This window comes from Artemia franciscana, chromosome 16, assembly GCF_032884065.1.
Source record: "Artemia franciscana chromosome 16, ASM3288406v1, whole genome shotgun sequence".
NCBI lineage: Eukaryota > Metazoa > Arthropoda > Branchiopoda > Anostraca > Artemiidae > Artemia > Artemia franciscana.
In genome coordinates, this window is record NC_088878.1 from 36,243,297 (window position 1) to 36,265,889 (window position 22,593).

A 22,593-nucleotide genomic window follows, 5' to 3' on the forward strand; every position below is an offset into this window, starting at 1 on the left:
TCTTTGATACGTTGAATCTGAAGGTGTGATTGTCGTTAAGATTCTATGACTTTTAGAGGGGGTTTCCCTCCTATTTTCTAAAATAATCAAATTTTATGATGGTTACGGCTAAACTTAATGAAACTTATATATTTAAAATCAGCATTAAAATGCGATTCTTTTTAAGTATCTATTGATATCAAATTCTGTTTTTTAGAGTTTCGGTTACTATTGAGTCAGGTCGCTCCTTACTACAGTTCGTTACCACAAACTGTTTGATAGGTAAGCTTGGTTTTTGGTAGAGCCCCAGTTTAACGTTAATGGTTAATGTTATTTCGGTTAACGTTATTTAACGTTATTCTGGCAGTGATATCTCGATAACATTTTCTGAAATAATTGTTATAGTTTCTCTTTGTGTTAAATATGCTAGTGAATTGTATATTAAACTCGATAACCTGTTTCTTTTTTAGAAATCCAAACAAAAGTCCAGATTCAATTTACACAAGGGATTACTGGCCTCCATATGACCCAGTAAAGAAAGAGTATATATTTCTGGCACCTAAGAATAATACAATTGGTCGTGGATTACGGGCCAGACAGTGTGCATTTTGGAAAAAATTCCTCCCTCAGCTGATGCAAATAAGTAAGGACAGCATCTCTTTTTCAATTACTTTAGATACTGTTTTATCCTATGAAAAAGATACGCCTAGCGTTGCCTATATAGTAACACCAGTGTACATAACTCTACTATATATTTATGTATAGTAAATATATACTATATATATGTATATCTATATACTTATCTATATATTTAGGTATATATATATATATATATATATATATATATCATGAAATGAGAAATCACCAATGCAACAGCACAAACACAAAAAAAAAAAAAAAAAAGGAGAGACAGAAGGAGAAAAGGAAGACTGTTTTCCTAAATTAGTGATTAGTATAGACCAGCACTTGAATGAGGCCTTAACCCTACTCATCCATACAATCACATAGGTCAAACAGCATAGCCACACACAATCAACCATAAAGAATAATCCATGGACAGGCAGTCATGTCGTCAATAAGTATAAGTCGTCATTTAATATCACCAATAACATGATCACCTCCGGAAGAGGTGATCAAGAATACTTCCAAAGGAGCTCAATTTCACGGAAATTGAGAGCTCTAGAAGCTTTTTCAAGGGTTGAAATATATCCGCCTCCATTTTTTCAAACTGACACCGGTACCCTCCATGATATTGGATCAAAAATTTTGAAATTGCCTTTTGTTTAAAACTTTCAGGTGATTTTCATAGGGTTTTCTGATCTCGCTCAAAACTTTCAAGGTACATTCCATGGGTCATGCGGTATACTTATTTTATTGGGAAGGGTTCTTGGGGACTCAGGAAAAGGGTTCTTGGGGACTCAGAGGTTGGTCGGAAACTTTATGTTCTTGATCAGTTTAAAACTTACAGACGTAAGAATGAAAAATAGGCAAGCAAAATATTATGTATGTATAAATCTATTGTACATCATAAATGTAAAATGCAACGCTGATGGAGTATACAGAAAAAAACGGAAAGAAACAAATAAGTTCTGACAAATACAAACAAAACAAAGAAGAAATGACAGAAAAAAAAGAAAAAGAAAAAATACAAATAAGGGCAATTATACGTAAGAACAAAAACATTATCAACGAAGGACTGTTTCAGAAGTGCTTTCACCAATAATGTGCCTAAGATATCTTTTCTGCGCCACGGACACTGGAATGGCATTCCATCCCGCGAGAACATGGAGCTGTTGTTAGTCCTGAGAGGCTGCCGCAAAAAATATTTTGCATAGTTGTAGAAGCACGTCTGTATATTCTTAATATCTGAAGTTCTACGAAGAGACCAAAACGGTGAAAGGGAGAGTAGATGCAGAACAGCAAATGCATTAAAACGCTAGAGCTAAGATGCGGCGGCTAAATTTAAACTTTAACGCAACTAGTAAGAGCAACTAGTATTTGCAAAGCAGATATTGCTATAAAGTGAGAGACAGGAATTAAAACTCCCCCCCCCCAAAAGGTGAAATCTCGATGAAAAGTCTGCAATCCTAGATTCTCTGGAAAAATAATCTTTCAAAGGCTGACGCGTGGTGCAAACATTTGACCCAGTCGGTACACCAAGACCCGTCAGTGTTTCTTGTGTTTTAATAACATGCTCACCTAGTTGAACATTTGTCGGGCAATTTGAACGGTGATTGAACACCAGGAACTCAGTCTTACTCTCGTTAAATCGAAGACCAGTAGCCTACGTTTATACTCAATATCGAGAAAAAAACATCAGTACCTTTAAATATACACGTGGTTACGACGTTCTATTGTAGCCCAATGATAGTATTATTAAACAAGGGGGGAGAAGTAACAGTGCTCTGTCTAATACCATTTTTTACTGGAACTGAAAAATTGGGTTCCACCATACCAGATGAAAAGGTGACCTTAACCCTGGCATTTAGCTTTTTATATATATCACATATCGATTTGATGACAGAAATATTAACTCCACACTTAAAAGCAGCCAATAAGATATGCGGATGTATACCCGTGTCGAGAGCTCTAGATACATTTAACCCAGCAAAATATAATACCACATTATTTTCATTAGCATATTGAAGTAACTTAGCAGCCAAAGGGTGAGTATTGTCGTGGCGGATGATATGCGGATGTATACCCGTGTCGAGAGCTCTAGATACATTTAACACAGCAAAATATAATACCTCATTATTTTCATTAGCATATTGAAGTAACTTAGCAGCCAAAGGGTGAGTATTGTCGTGGCGGATGATATGCGGATGTATACCCGTGTCGAGAGCTCTAGATACATTTAACCCAACAAAATATAATACCTCATTATTTTCATTAGCATATTGAAGTAACTTAGCAGCCAAAGGGTGAGTATTGTCGTGGCCTTCTCTTTTCTTGAAGCCAAATTGGCTATCCGGTGTATAACACTTATCAGATATCATCTCATCTCAATTTGTAACTCAAAAACTTCGCAGAAAACCATACCCTAATATTGCAGATACCCTAATGGTCTAAAAGAAGACATGGGTCCGAGTGCTTTCCCCTTTTTAATACCAGGGCTATTACTCCAGTACTAAACAAATCAGGAACTAACAGAATATCCTCTTAAAGCTCAGATGCTCAATCAGGAGAGGGTTCCACACCTTAGATGCTTTGCACAGAGGCCATCAACACCACGAGAAGTTTCTTTGTAGCTTGGAAATGATACGATAAGATTCATTCATCATGAAATCCACATACAATATTACATTTTACTATTCCCCCAAAGTCTCTTTGATCCATAAAGAAAGGGGGAGGTAAACGAGTCACTTACTCAAAGAAGAAGAAGAAAAAAAAAATTAAAATCATCATTTAATCACAGAGAGAAGAGCAAAAAGCAGGAGAAAAGAACACACAAATAAAATAAAAACTATAGAAAACAAAACTAAATACACTAATAGATTGAATAGACTAAATTAATTAAGTAGATAAGTAGATTAAATAGACTCCAATGAAATAATAAATATATATATGTATATTTATATATATATACTAGCTGTTGGGGTGGCGCTTCGCGCCACCCCAACACCTAGTTGGTGGGGGCGCTTCGCGCCCCCCCCAAGCCCCCCCGCGCGCGTAAGTCGTTACGCGCCATAATAGTTACGCGCCATTGTAGTTGTGTCCCTATGTCCCACCTGTGAATATAGATATATATATATATATATGGTTTTAACTACGTAAAACTTGCGAATATACAACATTCTTTGCTGTCCCATTGTCTTTGCATATAAATAGATTGTCAGGTTTACCGACTCTTGAACATGCAACATATAATGGTCCATGGGAAAACAATCTGTATTCAGATCTATACCTCATGATTCTAATGATTGCCCTTGAGCTTTGTTGATGGTGATTGCTAATCGACCATTCCCTGTCCCGGTCGTCATTTACATCCCCCTGTTTCCCCCGGTGTCCCCGTTGTAGTTGTGTCCCTGTGTCCCGGTCGTCATTTATATTCCCTGTGTCCCGGGTCCCGGTCATCATTTGTATCCCGGTGTCCCGGTCTGTGTATACATTCGTTTTTTAGTTTTGTTTTTCTCCTTTATTTTTTTCCTTTTTTTTCTTTTTTAGCTTATTTAGATTTTTAGATTTTTTAGTTTTTTTTATTAGTTTTTAGTTTTTATTTCTTTTTAGTTTTTTTGTCCCGGTCGTCATTTATATCCCCCTGTTTCCCCCGGTGTCCCCGTTGTAGTTGTGTCCCTGTGTCCCGGTCGTTATTTATATTCCCTGTGTCCCGGTCGTCATTTGTATCCCGGTGTACCGGTCTGTATATACATTCGTTTTTTAGTTTTGTTTTTCTCCTTTATTTTTTTCCTTTTTTTTTTCTTTTTTAGTTTATTTAGATTTTTAGATTTTTTAGTTTTTTTATTAGTTTTTAGTTTTTTTTTCTTTTTAGTTTTTTTGTAGTTTTTACCTTCTTTTTAGTTTTGTTAATTTTTTTTTTTATTTTAGTTTTTTTATTAGTTTTTAGTTTTTTTTTCTTTTTAGTTTTTTTGTAGTTTTTACCTTCTTTTTAGTTTTGTTAATTTTTTTTTTTACTTGTGTCCTGGTCGTCATTTATACTCCCTGTGTCCCGGTGCTTTGTTGATTGCTAATCGAACATTCCTTTTGTCCTGGTCGCTTTCTCTTTGAGTGTCGTCATTTATTTTTTTCTTTTTTAGTTCTTTTAGTTTTTACCTTTTTTAGTTTTTTTTTTAGTTCTTAGTTTTTTTAGTTTTTTACCTTTTTTTAGTTTTTTTAGTTTTTTTAGTTTTTTAGCTTTTTTATTTTTTTTATTAGTTTTTAGTTTTTTTGTAGTTTTTGCCTTTTTTTTAGTTTTTTTAGTTTTTTAGCTTTTTTATTAGTTTTTAGTTTTTTTTTGTAGTTTTTGCCTTTTTTTAGTTTTTTTAGTTTTTTAGCTTTTTTATTTTTTTTATTAGTTTTTAGTTTTTTTTGTAGTTTTTGCCTTTTTTTAGTTTTTTCAGTTTTGACGTCACCTGATCCAGTTTTTTCAGGTGACGTCACCTGATCCACGATCCACAGATCCACAGACAACTTATTTTTATATATATAGATAGTTTTTTTTTTTTACTTATGTCCTGGTCGTCATTTATACTCCCTGTGTCCCGGTGCTTTGTTGATTGCTAATCGAACATTCCTTTTGTCCTGGTCGCTTTCTCTTTGAGTGTCGTCATTTATTAGTTTTTTCCTTTTTTTCTTTTTAGTTTTTTATTGGTTTTTACCTTTATTTTAGCTTATTTTTCAGTTTTTTCCTTTTTTTAGTTTTTTTTATTTTTTATTTTTTTTAGTTTTTTACCTTTTTTTAGTTTTTTTAGTTTTTTTAGTTTTTTAGCTTTTTTACTTTTTTTATTAGTTTTTAGTTTTTTTTTGTAGTTTTTGCCTTTTTTTAGTTTTTTCAGTTTTTTTTTAGTTTTTTATTGGTTTTTACCTTTATAGTTTTTTTAGTTTTTTAGCTTTTTTATTTTTTTTATTAGTTTTTAGTTTTTTTTGTAGTTTTTGCCTTTTTTTAGTTTTTTCAGTTTTGACGTCACCTGATCCAGTTTTTTCAGGTGACGTCACCTGACACATCCATCCATCCATCCACAGACAACTTATTTTTATATATATAGATATATATATATATATATATATATATATATATATATATATATATATATATATATATATATATATATATATATATATATATATATATATATATATATATATATATATACATAATGAAAAGAGTAATCATCAATGTAACAGCACAAACACAAAAAAAAAAGAAAAAAAAAAGAAAAAAGAAAGGAGATAGAAGGAGAAAGGGAAAACTGTTTTCCTAATATATATATATATATATATAAACAAAGAAAAAAAACAAATTTTTTTCAATTTTTTTTCTGAATGTACAAATAGCAAAAAAGACCTAGAGTACCTTAATCTAAAAAAAATAATAATATTGGGATATGAGCCCCAAGAGTCCTAAAAAAAATGACAAATTCTGATTGGCTTGAAACTTATATGTCTGTAGTTTTTGGGCCTTGAGAAAACTAATGCACAAAGGAAAAAAAAAAGAAAATTTGAAATATAGTTTCCCTTGAAGACGGCGCAAGAAAATTGAGAAAAATGTGTTTTTTTCTACTGACTTTGAAATTGCAAGAATCTTTGCCTGGGCTAGAGGGACCAAAAATTTCTTGGGAAGCAAGAAAGGGATAGGAGGTCTGGAAATAGGCCAAAAACGTGTTGTCTCACTCGGTTTGAAATTACAGCCATCAGTCTTTGAGCCAAGGAGAACCTACTATAAAAATTATGGTTTAGGTGCCTGCTCCCCTCTCGGGTCAAGGGATCCTGAGGCCCCCATCCCCTGCCCCAAAAAAACTAATTCTCTCCCGCAAGGGCCAAAGAACATATTTTTCTGAACGGCTTGAAATTCACACCCATAAGCTCATTGGCAAAGAAGACACTTTTCCACGAACAATTAGGCTGGAGGCAGGGACCCCACCCCAACTGGTGCCGTAAAATATTTTACTGATTGACTTGAAACTTAAATCTATTATTTATTTGGTCAAGGGGACGTGAAGTCGAAAGAAAAAAAAATGTTGGCTCAACTAAAAATAGAACCTAAATAAGGGTAAACATGGCATTGGGCAAGGACCTTGGACCGTGCAAAAGCCAAGACACAAGAAATGGATAAGACAAAATGTAGGTTCCTCCAAAGATTGAGCCAGAATAAGAGACAAAAATATACATTTTCCTATTGGCTCGAAACTTTTAAGAATCTTTGCTTTGGCTAAGTGGACCAAAGAGTTCCTGGGGAGGAATAAGGGATTAGAGGCACAGGAATGGTTCGAAAACGAGTTCCTTCAATGACTTTGAACTTCCGACCTTCAGTCCCTGAACAAATGACAGCCTAATGTAAAAAGAACGGTTAAGAGAACGGTACCCTCCTCTTGGGTTCAGGGGACCCCCAATGCACGAGAAATATAAAATATTGGTTACAAGCCCAAGACAATTTTTTCCCCAAACAGCTTGAAAATTACACCGGTAATAAATAATTAAAAGTTCTAGTTGCCTTTTTAAATAACCAAAAAATTGGAGGGTATCTAGGCCTAATCCCACGCTCCTTTCGTCTCAAAATCGTCCGATCAAAACTATGAGAAAACCATTTAGCCATAAAAACAAATTAATATGCAGATTTTGTTTTAATTATTCATGTGCGGAGAGCCAAAATAAAAACATAGATTTATTCAAAAACGTTCATAAATAAAAAAAAAACAAGTTTTTTAACTGAAAGTAAGAAGCGATATTAAAACTTAAAACGAACAGGAATTGTTCCGTATATGAAAGGAGCTGTTCCCTCCTCAACGACCCGCTCTTTACGCTAATTTTTTTTACTGTTTTAAAAAGTAGAATTGAGAGAAAGAGTCAAACTTTAGCGCAAAGAGTGAAGCGTTGAGGAGGGAACGCTAAAGTTTGACTCTTTCTCTCAACTCTGCTTTTTAAAACAGTAAAACACTTTAGCGTAAAGAGCGGGGCGTTGATGAGGAAGCAGCCCCTTTCATATACGGAGTAATTTCTGTTCGTTTTAAGTTTTGATATCGCTCCTTACTTTCAGTTAAAAAAACTTGTTTTATTTTATTTTAATAATATATAAAAAATAAACAAATGTAAACCTATATAAAGAAATAAGTTTTAAAGCTTCATTATTGTCAAAATAATAGCGCAAAATTATCGATTAACGATATCAAAAACTAGATGCGTCTTAAGAGGCATCTAGTCTATATCTAGATGCCTATTTAAAAGGTCTATCTAGATCCAATCTAGATGCCCCTTAAATCTAGATGCCTTACTAGATTTTATACTCTTAAAATCTAGTATACTCTAAAATCTATTTATACTCTTAAATCTAGATGCCTCTTATATAGTCCACCCCCGTACTTTTATTAAACTATGTTTTAGATTAGTTTACCTTAAATAAAAGCTATTAAAGTTTCCATCGGTGCAAAATAACACAAGTTCAAGCTAAATCAAAATTTACAAACAACACAAAAATGAGCTTATTTCTGACTCCCCGGCCTAATTCTTGACTAATCAAAAAAAATCAGTAGCGCAATAAGTACTCAAGAAACAACTGGAAAGCTAATATTATATAGTAAGGACAAAAATTTGAAATTATTTCTGACTGCATTAATTCGTTTCACTTGAGCATAGGCCTAAATAGTTTCTTTATCTCTGACAGGCAGAAAACTTAGAAGGCATGTAGACACGACTAGGCCAGTTAAACTTCAATCATTTAAAATTTGGTTGTAGCCATATGTGACACCCCAGACTGGGCACCAAATTTTAATATCTTTTACTGGTTCAAATTTCTAGGACAACAGGGAAAGGGCGCCCAAATGAAGATAGAATCTATTCAAAACGCTTTGTTGTATTGTAGGCCTACTGATTCGTGAAGTCCAAAAAAGGCCCATATATATTTTACTCCACTCGGCCTGCAGATTACAGATATTGTACAGTAAGAAAAATAGACCTAAAAGGAGAATACCTTTAGAAAAAATTTGAGCTGTGTCGAGCAGAGAGATCACAAAATTGGTCAAACATTGCTTTTTCAATGGGCATGAAAGTTTCATTGTAAGTAAACTGGATCAGGGGTGAAGACAATGAGGACATATTGAAGACAACAAATTACGGAAGAAAAATTTGGTTTGCATGGATTCGAACAGCCAAAAATACCATTCTGTGTTTTCGCTGATCCCTCTATTAGTTTCTGGGTATGAAACAAGGCCAAGGCTTCATCTATTAAGTCAAAATATTGACTTTAGACCAACACGTTTTAAACCAACACGTTTAGTTGCACTAATTCCTGACCTCCAACTTTTTAGTTCTATAGTTATAACGATAAACTTAGATATTTTTAAAATTTTTCTTGGCATGCTTTTATTCTAACAAAGTTACAATAGGATAGAACATAAAAAAATATATTTTAACAAAATAGTATATTATGATGCATGTATAAATAAGTGTGTCTGCAGGATGCGGGGAGCGGGGGGTAAGAGGGATATGAGCCCTACAGAAGGCCAAAATTTATGCTGATTTTCAGTTCATTTGAATGGTGATTCCACTCTGCATCCATTCATTTATTTGTAGTAGATTATTCTTAAAGAAAAAAAAAAAAAAAATACTGCTGAAAACTGCAGCTGATGAAAATTTAGACACAACTTCAAAATTTTGCCCAAAATCTAGCCAGAGTCATTTGACAGCTCAAAATGAAAACTTAGAGACAAATTTGACTCTGAAATTCAAAATAATCAGAAACTAAATGAGATACGGGATCAAATATAAAGATAGCAGATACAGCAATGAATGAATAAGTTAATCGAACCGTTCGTGGTAACGAACTGTAGTAAGGAGCGACCCGGCTCAATAGTAACCGGAACTCTAAAAAATTGAATTTTGATACCAATAATTACATCAAAAGAATCGCATTTTAATGATGATTTTAAATATATAAGTTTGATCAAAATTAGTCTTACCCATCAAAAGCTACGAGCCTGAGAAAATTTGCCTCATTTTAGAAAATAGGGGGAAACACCCCCTAAAAGTCATACAATCTTAACGAAAATCACATCATCAGATTCAGCGTATCAGAGAACCTTATTGTAGAAGTTTAATGCTCCTATCTACAAAAATGCGGAATTTCGCATTTTTTGCCAGAAGACAGATCACGGATGCGTGTTTATTTGTTTTTTTTTTTTATTTTTTTCCCCTGGGGTGAGAGTATCAACAGAGTGGTCCTAGAATATCACGAGAGGGCTCATTCTATCCAAAATTAAAAGTTCTAGTGCCCTTTTTAAGCGACCAAAAATTGGAGGGCACCTAGGCCTCCTCCTACGCTCATTTTTCCCAAAAATCACCGGATCAAAATTCTGAGATAAGCATTTTATTCACCATAGTCGAAAAACCTAATATCTATGTGTTCGGGGACGACTTACTCCCCCGCAGTCCCGTGGGAGGGGATGCAAGTTACCAACTTTGACCTGTGTTTATATATAGTAATGGTTACTGGGAAGTGCACATACGTTTTCAGGGGGATTTTTTTGGCTTGGGGTAGAGTTGAGGGGGGGGGTACGTATGAGGATGTTTCCATGGAGGAGCTTCTCATGGGGGAAGAGAATTTCAATCAAGGGGGCGCAGGATTTTCTAGTATTAATTGAAAAAACAATGAAAAAATAAATATGAAAATTATTTTCTACAGAAAGTAAGGAGCAGCATTAAAACTTAAAACGAACAGAAATTATTACGTATATGAGGGGTTTACTTCCTCGTAATACCTCACTCTTTACGCTAAAGTATTTTCAGTAATTTCAACTATTTTTTCTTCGGCCTTTGTGATTCAGAGGTCATTCTTAAAAATTTAAGCTTTAGTGTAAAAAGTGAGGTATCGACGATGGGTGAACCCCCTTGTATACGCAATAAAAACATACAAATATAGGAGTTCGTTACGCAAGTTAATTCATAAGCCACATATATTTTTTACCAATTAAAACACTCGTAAGAAATTAAAAGTTCTAGTTGCCTTTTTGAGTAATCAAAAAATTGGAGGGCAACTAGGCCTCCTCCCTCGCTCCTTTTTTCTCAAAATCTTCTGATTAATTGCAATTAATTAATATGCAAATTTCGTTTTAATTATTTACGAGTGGAGAGCCAAGATCAAAAGATGCATTAATTCAAAAACGTCCAGAAATTAAATAAAAAAAACAACCTTTTATAAATGGAAGTAAGGAGCAACATTAAAACTTAAAACGAACTGAAATTACTCCGTATATGAAAAGGGCTTTTCCTCCTCAACGCCCCACTCTTTACGCTAAAGTTTCTTACTGTTTTTAAAAGTAGAGTTAAGAGAAAGAGTCAAACTTTAGCGTAAAGAGCGAGGCGTTGGGGAGGAAAAGCCCTTTTCATATACGGAGTAATTTCTGTTCGTTTCAAGTTTTAATGTTGCTCCTTACTTTCATTTACTTACATACAGTCCCTCAAAATCTTCAAAGGGACAAAGCGTTATTCGCGCTATATTGACAACAAATTTCTCTAACCCACTTTCTCTTGCACAGATTTAGTAAAGTGCGAAGGTTGAGGTCCATGCCTCCTCTAAACCTCCCTCCACTGCTATATTTTTAACAGACATAGGTCTTTCGCTTATTGTTTAAACCAGGACAGTACGAGAATTTTCAATCTGTTGGTTTGGAGGACGAACAAAGGGTAAAAAACAAGGACGAAACTTGGCAAAAAACAAGATAAATCCCAACTGGGCATTGAAATAAAAAAAAATCAAAGTTGCGTAATAGAAAAAAGATCTAAATTTAACTTATGGGCTGTACCAACGCAAATATTAGATTTTGCGGATTCAGCAGAATTTTGCTGAATCGCTGAAAATTGATTCGTTACAAAAACGTGATAAGTTCTGAATCACTGCAAAAACGAATTATGCCCTGAAACAGGACAAAAAAGCTAATCCATGTGCTGGTACAAAAACGAACTAAGTTGAATCAGTAAAATCTCGGCTAAACGAAGCAAAAAACAGACAAACTCTGGCTCAGTACAAAAATGCGCCAAGTTTAAGCTACAAGCTTATTTTATGCAAAACTGACCATAGTTCTGATTTTGTGCAGAAACAAGTTAAGGCCTGACAGCGTGCAAAAGTGACCTAAGATCTGAATTAGCGTAAAAGAGGAGCAAAGAGGAGCCAAACAGGTCCAAGCCAGATGCTACAGTAAAGTTGAGTAAAGTTGAGTCTCAGTACTGAAGCCCCTATGTTCTCATACAATGACAAAACAAATTAGATACTAATTCAGTATAAAAATGAGCTGTAAATAGTCATGTATAAGCCTAGGCTGTGCTTATCCCCTCGTCCCAATGCTAATTTCTTATCAGAAGGATAAGCAGGTGACACCTTGCTACAGAAATACAGAAACATACAGTAATTTTCGACTTGTACGAATGAAAGCATAAACTGGTTCCTCCCGTGGCCTACTCCCCTTCTCTACTGATATCGTTTTAGCAGTCAGATAAGTATGCAGCATTTTTTTTTAACACCAGTAATTCAAGGAACTTCAATTCCGTATTATGTGGCACTCATCAGTGGAGGCATGAAGTGGGTCCACGACCCCTCTAACATATCCCTACGGCCAATTTTTTCAGAAGAATGATAGCTGAGTATTATTATTTTTTTTTTCATCCGCCAGTTCAAAACTTATGGAGCCAGCTCCTTTGGTATAGGGAACAAAGGTTGCATTTTGACAAGCACAAACGCTTCTTAATCCCGTCTACCTTCACAAGAAATTAACCCTAAACATCCCACAATATAGAGGAAGGGGAGGAGGCTAGGGGGTGGAAGCCCGAACATCATTAAGCATAATTTCCTATTGTTTTAACTATCTCAATTCTAAACCAATTCTATTTTTCGTTTTTCTTTTTGTAATGATATTTCTTTGTTTTTAGTTTGAATTGCTATATGGATATTTGTGCTCGTTTCAGGTTATAAAAGTGCTCTTTACTTCTCATTAAATACTTTTTTTTTTATTAAAAATCTTAATAACAATTGAAACTTTCAAGTGCTTTCAGTTCTTAAAACCTTTTTGGTGATCATTCTGTAGCACCAGTTCACGAAAATGCTGGGAGAGGGGGCGAGGGGCAAAATTAATTTTTAAAAATCTAGGGGGAAGAAACTTTGTTTTTCCAATTCCTTGCAATAAATAGTCAGAAAAGTTAATTTTCAATGAAAAACTCGAAAAAATATTTTCCAAAAAATATAGAGGGGAAACCCCACCTTTGAAGTGCTTCAACTACCCAGAAGATAAAAACATACAAAAGTTTATGCTTAACAAAAGAAATGCCTATCATTTATTTATTTTGGAAGTGTTTTCGAATGTTTTTTAACATACACTATTTTTGAATACTTAAGCTTAAGGTGGGTGTTATCATGTGACTTATTGTACGAGCCAAAAATATATTCCATGCTATATAAAATCTAAACTTTTGATTCAATTTGGTTTCTCTAATTATTGACTCTACCTTTAAATTACTAGTAAAATACCAGTATTGATGCTTAACAAAGTAAAAATAAAACCGCGAACTTACAATGTTTAATGTATTTTAAAAGTATCACTTCCGATCTCCCGCGTGAATTGGCACGTCGTAGAAAAGAACTGCTATCTTTCGGCTATAATCTGCGTACGTCATCTGACACTTCAACTAGAGTTGCTGAAACCCGAGTAATAACGAAAGGGATTAGTGAATGGATTGAAGCGAAAAAGTCTTCAAAGAGTAAGACTTGGTTGCGAATAGAGGACTCATGTTTTGATCCCTTTAAACTATCTAGTAATGCGACCTCTGTGGTTCCCTCCCCCGCTGTGATAGTCGGAGGTGATGAGTAATATGTGTGATTTGTTCATTTTTTTTTTAGTGATTTACTTGATGTTTGTAATATGTATGATGTTTGATGATTTTTTTTTCGTAAGTTATGATATATAAATTTTTCTCCTGGATTGGGAGATTTAGTTATGTTTTTGTTGTTTTTCATTTTGTATACAAGTTTTTTTCTTATTCAAGTTTTCTGTTTTTGGCCTTTATTTTTTCTGTTTCAGTTTCTTTTTTCACAAAAAATGAGTTCATCGTTCTGTTTTCCTAGTTGCTGTCCACATGTCATTGTTATGAAGATGCCAAGCTGGGTGGTGGGTGGCGCATGATGGATCATAGTTTGTATGTCTTTTTTTTTTTTAATTTGTCTGACTCTAGTTTGGGTGACATCTCCTCCTTGGGTGAGCGACTATCTCATCTTCAAAATAACCCAATTGATGTTCTTAGTTTGATAAATAATTCAGTAGGTCAGTCTAACAAATCACCATCAAATCCCCATTTTTCAGTTAGTAGTAAATACGTATCTGATTTAGATCGAGTATCCAAATGAGATGGTATAGTCTCTATACTTCAGCTTAATGTTCAGGGTCTTTGCTCTTCGTTTGATGAGTTGAAAAAATAGTGCTTAGTGGCCACCCTGACATCATTGGTCTTTGTGAGACTTTCCTTTATTCAAAAAACGAATCTCTATTGCATCTCCCGGGGTACAAGATGGAATATTTGAATCGAAGTAGGATGGCTAAAGGTTGCCTTGCTGTTTATGTTTCGGAATGTCTTCCGTACTCTGTTAGACATGACCTGTCAAGAAATGAAGAAGGAATTTTTGAATCCATATTTATTGAGATTAAAACCCAAGCAAAAGCTTTGATTGTTGGTAATATATACCGGTCTCCTAGTGGGTCTGTTACCTCTTTCCTTCAGATTCTTGATGAGGTCTTGGAAATAATCCAACTTCATTCATGTGAACTTGTAATTATGGGCGACTTCAACCTTAATTTGTTTGACCGGAGGTCATCCTCGTCCTTGGATTTTCTTTCGACAATGCTCGTTTGTGGAACACTGCCTTCTGCATGCATTCCAACTCGCATAACTAACACTACCGCTTCTTTGCTTGATAATATTTTTTCATCTTTGACGTTGGTACGAAATTCTATATTGATGAGTGATATCTCAGACCATTTTCCTGTTTTTTCCATGTATGATTTTTCCGATTCGTTGCCAAGGAGGAGCCAAGAAGCTGGTTTTTCCTCTTTAAAATTTAATGATCAGGACTTGCATATTCTTAGGTCACGGTTGGCAGGTCGTTCGTGGAGTATTTCTGAAAATGGGTCTGACATAGATTCTTTGTTTAATTCGTTTTATGATTCTTTGAAAGAAGTTATCTTTGATACATGTAATGCACCCCAGTCGAATCCAGCATCGAAAAGAACAACCCCTTTGAATCCTTGGATGACCCCTGGACTCCTTAAAAGTTGGAGGAAGAAAAATTATCTTTGGAAGGCTTACAGATGCTCTAAGCCATTTTCGTGTGATTCTCGGCTTCAACTTTTCAAAGCTTATAGAAGAGTTTACAATTTGCTTTGCCGAAGGGCTAAATCGTTATTTTATCATAGAAAGTTCTCTGCGTGCGGTAAAGACATTAGGAAGACATGGCAAGTAATCAATTCTGTTATCAGGCCATGTTTTCTGCCTCCTTCTGTCCCTTCAAGTGTTGTGATTGACGGGAAAAATGTAGAGGGTGAGCTAAAAGTTCAAGATGCGTTTACTTCCTATTTTGCTAATATTGGCAAAACTACAGCCTCTTCTGTAAGTCCTTCTTCTTCTCTACCTGATTTTAGGTCTTATCTAGGACCACCTTGTCCTAAATCAATGGCATTGGAACCTGACTCTGAAGCTGAAATAGCCAGAATTGTCAATTGTTTGAGGGGTTTTTCATCTTCTGGCCCAGACCGTATTCCGACTAAGGTTGTCAAGTTCATTCTTCCTGTCATTGTGTGTGCCCTCACGAGACTTGTCAATCTTTCTTTTGAAAATGGTGTCTTCCCAAGTGCTCTAAAGCGTGCTGGTGTTATCATCCTTTTTAAAGGTGGATCAAGGAATGATCCTGCAAATTATCGTCCCATATCTCTTTTATCAGTGTTTAGTAAAATTTTTGAAAAAGCTATGCTTTCTCGACTTCTTGATTTTCTTAATTCTAAACACTTTTTTCATGATTTTCAGTTTGGTTTTAGGGCGAAACATTCAACTGAGCATGCATGTGCAACTCTCTTGAATTATTTAAATTCAGCTCTTGACTCTGGTTTGATACCTGCTGCTCTTTTTCTTGATGTTCGAAAAGTGTTTGACTCATTAACACACTAGATTCTTCTTCTGAAAACGTCCCATATTGGTATAAGAGGGAATGCTTATTCATGGTTTCTATCATATTTATCTGGTCGAGTCATCTCGGTTCATCCGGACTTTTCTAATCCTTCTGGAATAGAGTCTGGTGTTCCACAAGGATCTGTCATTGGGCCGATACTCTTTTTAATCTACGTCAATGACCTTATTAATGCGGTTAAAAATTTAAAACCTACACTTTGCTGTCGGCTTTTTCAACCAGTATCCGTCACTAGCTGTGACAAGAGTTTGTCCTTACCGGATACACTTATTGCTTTTGCTGATGACAGTACTCTTGGCATAACTGGTAGAACTGAGTCTGATCTTCGTTCAAGGATGATAGCCCTTTTTGAAAGAGTTATCCAGTGGTTTGATGTAAATTATCTTGCCTTAGATGTCGAAAAGTCATGTTTTCTCATTTTCTCCAGAGTCTCAAAGGCTTGCCCTGACTTAAATGAAATAAATTTATCAAGAGGTTCTCTAAGTAGACCTAAGGATCGTTATGTTCGATTCCTAGGCATCTTGCTTGACGAAAATCTTTTGTTCAAGCATTATATTGACCTGATTAAAATGAAAGATTCCAGGAGTCTCGGAATCCTTAGAAAGCTCAAATATATATTTCCAGGGTCGATTCTTAGACTCTTGTTCTGCAGCCTAGTTCAGTCTTATGTTTCATATTGTTCTGTTATTTGGATGTCAACTTTTCCCTCGTCTCTGAAGCCACTTTCAAAACTTTATGATAAAGCAAGGACTCTTATTCAGGAAACTAACCGTTTTTCACTTAAACCCTTGCTTGATTTGAAATCTCTCTATTTTCTTTCTTGTTCTTCTTTCGTTTTTTTACAGTTGCACGGCCATCTTCCTGCTGTCCTATGTAATAATATATCTTTTGTTTCTGATCAATCGACTTATCATCTCCGCACTTCCAACAATTTACTGGTTCTTCACACACCGTCAGTGAGGTCTGACTTCAACCCTCTGACAGCTTGCAACAGGATCTGGAACACGCTCCCAGAGTTCGTACGACACTGCCACTCGTTTGGTATGTTCAAAAATTATGTTAGAGATTTTCTAGCTAGTAAATAATTTTGTTTGTTTGTTGTTTTTTGTTTTTTTGTTTTGTTTTTTTGTTGTTTTTTTTGTCTCTTTATTTTTTATTCCGGTTTCCCTTGGAGTTGATGTCTCTGGATTGAGTTGGATATTTAATTGAGTTGGTGAAATCATATGCTACCCCCTGCCTAGCTTGTCATTTTTTGGAGATTATTAAGGTGGGCGACTCAATTTTGTTTTTTGGTTTTTGTTTATATTTTTTTTTGTTGGTATTTTTTTTCTCCCCTGTTCTTTCCCGGCCATGGAGCCTTATGGGGGAGATTGTCTTGAAGTAATTTTTTGTTTATGGATTTTAATGTTAAATAAAGAACTCAGAACTCAGATTTCAAGTGTCATTGTAAATCTTACTTAAAAAGAGAATCAAACATTATTTTGCAGATAAATCCTATTTGTTAAGACTAACGGTCAAAAATTAATTAATTATATCTGCCATAGGTATTAATTTGGAAAAGGAAAATATTTAAAACAATAAAAGACGTTTTGAATATTATATTTAGTGTCATTTATTTGTTTATTTTCATTATTTTATTTTTTGTTTGTTGTATTTATTTTATTTATTTAGAAATTTATTTAGTGTCCTTGAAATTAAATACCCATATACTCCGAATAAACTATAATATTTTCGAAAAGAATTGATACTTTTAAAGTTAGCTTACCTTTAATCTTATCTTACTTTCATTTTAAGGTGTTTACGAAAATTTTCTAACTTGTTATTATTTGCAGCTGAGTGTTCATCAAGCAGTACTATTTATAGTAATGCTCAAGGTTACAAACTTGGGGGACTCCTTCTATCACTTTTAGCCATCGTTCCTTCATTTTCATTCCGTCTGTAGATAAGGTGCTTCAGTTTAATTCTTTTCAAGTAACAAGAAAGTTGGAGTTTTAAATTATGGTGAGTCGATAATTTTCTAACTTGTTCTTGGTTTTTCTCTTAGAAAGTCTAATAGAATATCGATAGAAAGTTCTATGCAAACCAAGTGCGTCTGAAGAAATCCCTTTAGGGAAGGGTTTCTACAGTTTTCTTAGTGGTTGTTACGTTGAAATCTCCTATTTTGGCTGGAATTGAAGCCGTTCTTCTTGTTCTATTACAAGGTTCTGATTTTTAAATTTCCAGTCTCCAGAAGGAAAGTGGCAAAGAAAATATTTTTTCTTTCTGAACATTACAAGCAAAATTGATTATATAAAGAAGCACTTAATGAGGAAGAAAATGGATATAGCCAAAAGTCGGAAAATGTTTGTTTCGAATGTTCAGGGTAGTAACAGAAAATGAAGAATTGCTTACTTCAATGCTCACCAAAAGTGGAAAAGCTAGAAATTTAAACATAATATTTATCAACGAATCTTTTTATTTGTTGATTAATTTATACGAGAATATATAAATAAAAAATTTTTAATGGAAAAACTAAAAATAATTTTTTGACATGGGAGAAAAAACCAAGGGGTACAATCTTGACCTGAATTACAGTTTAAAATTCATGACGCTAGAAAACATAAAAACAAACTTTTCAGCCATATATCTTCCAAAGCATGACATTAAGCAATTTCATAAAATTATGTTAGAGATTTTTTAGCTAGTAAACATTTTTTTTTAATTTCGGTTTCCTTTGGAGTTAATATCTCTGGATTTGGTTGGATATTTATTTGAGTTGGTGAAATCATGTGCTACCCCCTGCCTAGCTTGTAATTATTGGGGATTATAAAGGTGGGCGGCTCATTTTTTTTTTTATTTAGCTTAGTTTTTTTGTGTTGGTATTTTTTCTACCCTGTTCTTTCCTGGTCATGGAGCCTTATGGGGGAGATTTTCATGAAGTATTTTTTGCTTATGAAATTTATTGTTAAATAAAGAACTCGGAGCTCAGAACTGTTGGCTCAGAACTCAGGACTCAGAACCCAGTTGGCAAAACATAGTCTGTGCCTTACCGGCGCAGTAGCCAAAGCGGATGTATCTCCATGGAATTAATTCCTTATAATTAATATGTAATTCAATATACTAAATTCTTTTTCCAAGGTCTTTTCACATAGAAAGTATGATCATAGAAAGCTGGGAGGAGGTTCATTCCACCCAAAGTAGCCTTTTAGAGTCAACACGTTAATTCGTTTCTAAGGCCTTTTTAATATGAAAAATTGTTCGGTGCGTAGTAAGCGACCCATTTCAATCCCTTTGGATCTCCTAGGTGTCCATAGGGCTTAATATGGCATCAGGTGAAAAATTGGAGAAAGCAATTCTAGTATAAATAATTGGAAAATTCAAAAAAATATGCTTTGAGATGATTCTTGCTAAAATACATGCTAGAACAATTTTTTATTCTTTGGTCTCGACTTTCGAAGGCGGTAAAGTTTTTACAGTGAGTTTTTTCACCACAGGATGAACCATGAATAGAAAAGATGCTACTTTGTTCATTTTACGGTTATGGAGCTCAACCCTGGTAATTTTACTCATGTTTCATTTACTCTTTATTACACAAAGCAAAATTTATGAGGAAACAGACAATGACTGTGGAGACAGCAAAATGGGTGTAAACAGACAAAACAGATAAGGGGTGTAAGTGGGGCATATGAAGTAGAGAGACAGTGAAGAAATTGGTCAAACTGTTGGAGAGCAAATTTGGAATTAAGAGTTGTGTTTATGCTAAGATCATTATTTCTACTACAGGTACTATTACAAATATTGCTAATGATACTAATGATAATAATACTAATGGTTGATAAAACGCACAAGAGAAAAGAAAACACGTAATTTTAAAAAGTAAAATCAAAGACAGATGGATCCAAGCCAAAAAAAGGTTTAGGGTGAGGGGTTTTCAAGCTACGAAAGAATGTTATTATTGGCCAGTTTCTTGTTCCGAGAGGATTGTCCATACAAATTAAAAAAAAAGAGATTCTCCTTTACTCCCTTTGTAAAAATACAATTCAAAATTAAGTAGGGTGCATCCCAATATTTTTTTCTTGGCTGATAATTCCTTGTCAAAATGGGGAAAATTTACCAAGTTTGTCTGAAGGGATAGAACAGAGGGATCATCAAATCTTGTAGTACCTTAATTCATCTGAATCTAAGCACCATTATCATTGTATTAGCCTTTACTATTGTTACTTTCATCCCCATTGCTAAAACTGGTCATCTTTGTTGTTGCTATTGACATCGAAGAGGACAATTCTGGCCAATTTTGAGACTGGGGAGGAGATCTACCCAAATTAAGTGGAGTCAGTTCCAAGTTAAAATTTAGATCAAATTGTAATCTTTTTTCTGGAAGGATGGGGCATATGAATCATCTTAAAATTTAAAACTTGGTCTATCAGGATCCAAATTTACTATTGCTACTTCAATACCTGCTAACATTGCCGTCATCAAATGACTGCTACTGCCACCACCATTAACGTCATTTTGGCGCCGACTTTCTCAAAGGTATCCTACCAACATCATTATTATCTTCTATATTTTCAGCTTGTTACAACCTACATGATCTTTATCTTATAGTCCACGAATAGCTTTACCCACTGGCACCTCTACCTACAGAACTTCCCCTAAGGTAAGTTGTTTCCCTGAATGCAATAGCAAATCGTCAGTAAAACGAGTTGTCTCTAGGACACCTACATAGTAGGTCTATGCAGATGAGCTACATTTTGTTTAAGCAGTGAAAATATATTCTGTATATCAAACAAGAATATAATGAAAAGAGGAATCACCAATGCAACAGCACAAACACATTAAAAAAAAAAGACAGAAGGAGAAAAGGAAGACTGTTTTCCTACATTAGTGATTAATATAGACTAGCACTTGAATGAGGCCTTAACCCTACTCATCTATACAATCACATAGGTCAAACAGCATACACAATCAACCATAAAGAATAATCCATGGACAGGCAGTCGTGTCGTCAATAAGTATAAGTCGTCATTTATCAAACAATAAAAACAGTAAAGACAAATAATTTAGAGGCAACAACCCAACACAAGGGCTCATGAGGAGAATACCCACCTGCCTATTTGAAGCTTTTACAAAATCATGTTGAAAAAATTGAGAGTACCATAATTTCCTTCAACTTTCTGAGGAAATCCAAGGGATTAAAAAATCATAATTTCTCCTTAGAAGACTTATGTAGTTTTGTATTTGAATCCTGTGAAATGAATATACGTTAGACTAAGGGTCCAGCCAAAATATGATTTTTAATAATAGGAGAAAAAGCTTAGGTTTAGTTCCACATTGGTTTTTACACCTGCTTCAAAAAAGTTTGTTAAGATTTACATATATTAGGGATAAATTCAAACAAACAAATTTACACCTATTCCATATATTTTTACATATTTTCCCATACTACAAAGTATTAAAAGCAGTGATGTAATAATGACTTTAAAGACAGCCATAAGTGGTACTAGCCCCTCAAGACGTTATTACGTGCAACTGGGTCTTACGCAATACTATAGTACACTTGTACGGTATAGTGCACCTGATTGAACATAATAGAGGGTTGTTTGTTTACCTATGCAAATGCTTTCTTCAAGATTTCTTTGGTTGTTCGAATCTGAATGGGAAAAGATTACGTGGAGCTCCTCAAGGCACCAATTTTGCCGCTCTACTTTTCCTTGCGGTAATTATCTATGTTACGGACAACATGGCTGACCAATTCAAATGCGTAAACGATCTATCTGCGATACTTAAGTTCTCAGTAGATGCAACCCAAGCTATGCCCCAGTTCAGCTCTGATCATTTAACAAAATTCAAGGAAGAATGTAGTATAAATAGTTTTCAGATCAACGAAAGCAACGCCAAAATTTTAAGATTTATCTGTTGAAACGATATCTTGTTGGTCCAACTCCCTGGTTTCCAATTGTATCGTCATCTAGAGGTTTGGGAGTTAATTTCAGCGCCAATTGTTCATTTAGTGCTCATGTTCAAGGGCTAATCCAGAGAGGCAACTGTGTACTACGTTCCTTGATTTCAATGTGCCGCTTAGGTTTCCCAGAAAATCAGCTGGGAATGGCTTATCTAACATAGATGCTTCCCATATTAGACTATGCATGTCCTGTTCGGGGCCTCAGATTCATAATATTAAATATCTAAGTAACGATGTTGAAGAAGTCCAAAAAAGAATAGTTAAAACCATCCTTGGAGAAAAATGTTGATTATTGTTCTGTTCTTGAGTCTTTTAAAGGTTGAAAATCTTGATTGAGATCGCAGGTTTCAGTTGATAATACGTTTGGGCAATTTCTCCTTGCTAACCCCAAGCACCGACATTTTCTACCTCCTATTGACAACTCAGTAGTTAATTAAATAAGAAAAACAAGTTTTTTGAAATGAAAGTAAGGAGCGACATTAAAACTTAAAACGAACAGAAATTACTCCGTATATGAAAGGGGCTTTTCCTCCTCGACACCCCGCTCTTTACGCTAAAGTTTTTTATTGTTTTAAAAAGTAGAGTTGCGAGAGAGAATCAAACTTTAGCGCAAGGAGCGGGGTGTCGAGGAGGAAAAGCCCCTTTCATATACGGAGTAATTTCTGTTCGTTTTAAGTTTTGATGTCGCTCCCTACTTTCATTTCAAAAAACTTGTTTTTTTTTATTTAATTTCTGAAAGTTTTTGAATTAATGCATGTCTGATTTTGGCTCTCCGTACATAAATTAATAAAATGAAATTCGC

General features: G+C 34.6%; 1 protein-coding gene and 1 long non-coding RNA gene across 2 annotated transcripts in view; one reads left to right on the top strand and one right to left on the bottom strand.

The window, feature by feature from the left end:
• The window catches only part of LOC136037399 (acetylcholinesterase-like), an 85,692-nt gene that overhangs the window by 52,303 nt on the left and 10,796 nt on the right, over positions 1–22,593 (top strand). The window contains exons 3-4 of the mRNA XM_065720144.1: positions 450–622; positions 17,683–17,851. Coding sequence (XP_065576216.1) covers positions 450–622; positions 17,683–17,792 — 283 coding nt within the window. The 3' untranslated portion in view covers positions 17,793–17,851. The remainder of the gene's footprint in view (positions 1–449; positions 623–17,682; positions 17,852–22,593) is intronic.
• Positions 4,095–5,762, bottom strand: LOC136037397 (uncharacterized). Its single transcript, XR_010619925.1, has 2 exons — positions 4,582–5,762; positions 4,095–4,489 (listed from the first exon to the last, which is right to left on the bottom strand). It is a non-coding gene; the product is annotated as an uncharacterized LOC136037397 (long non-coding RNA).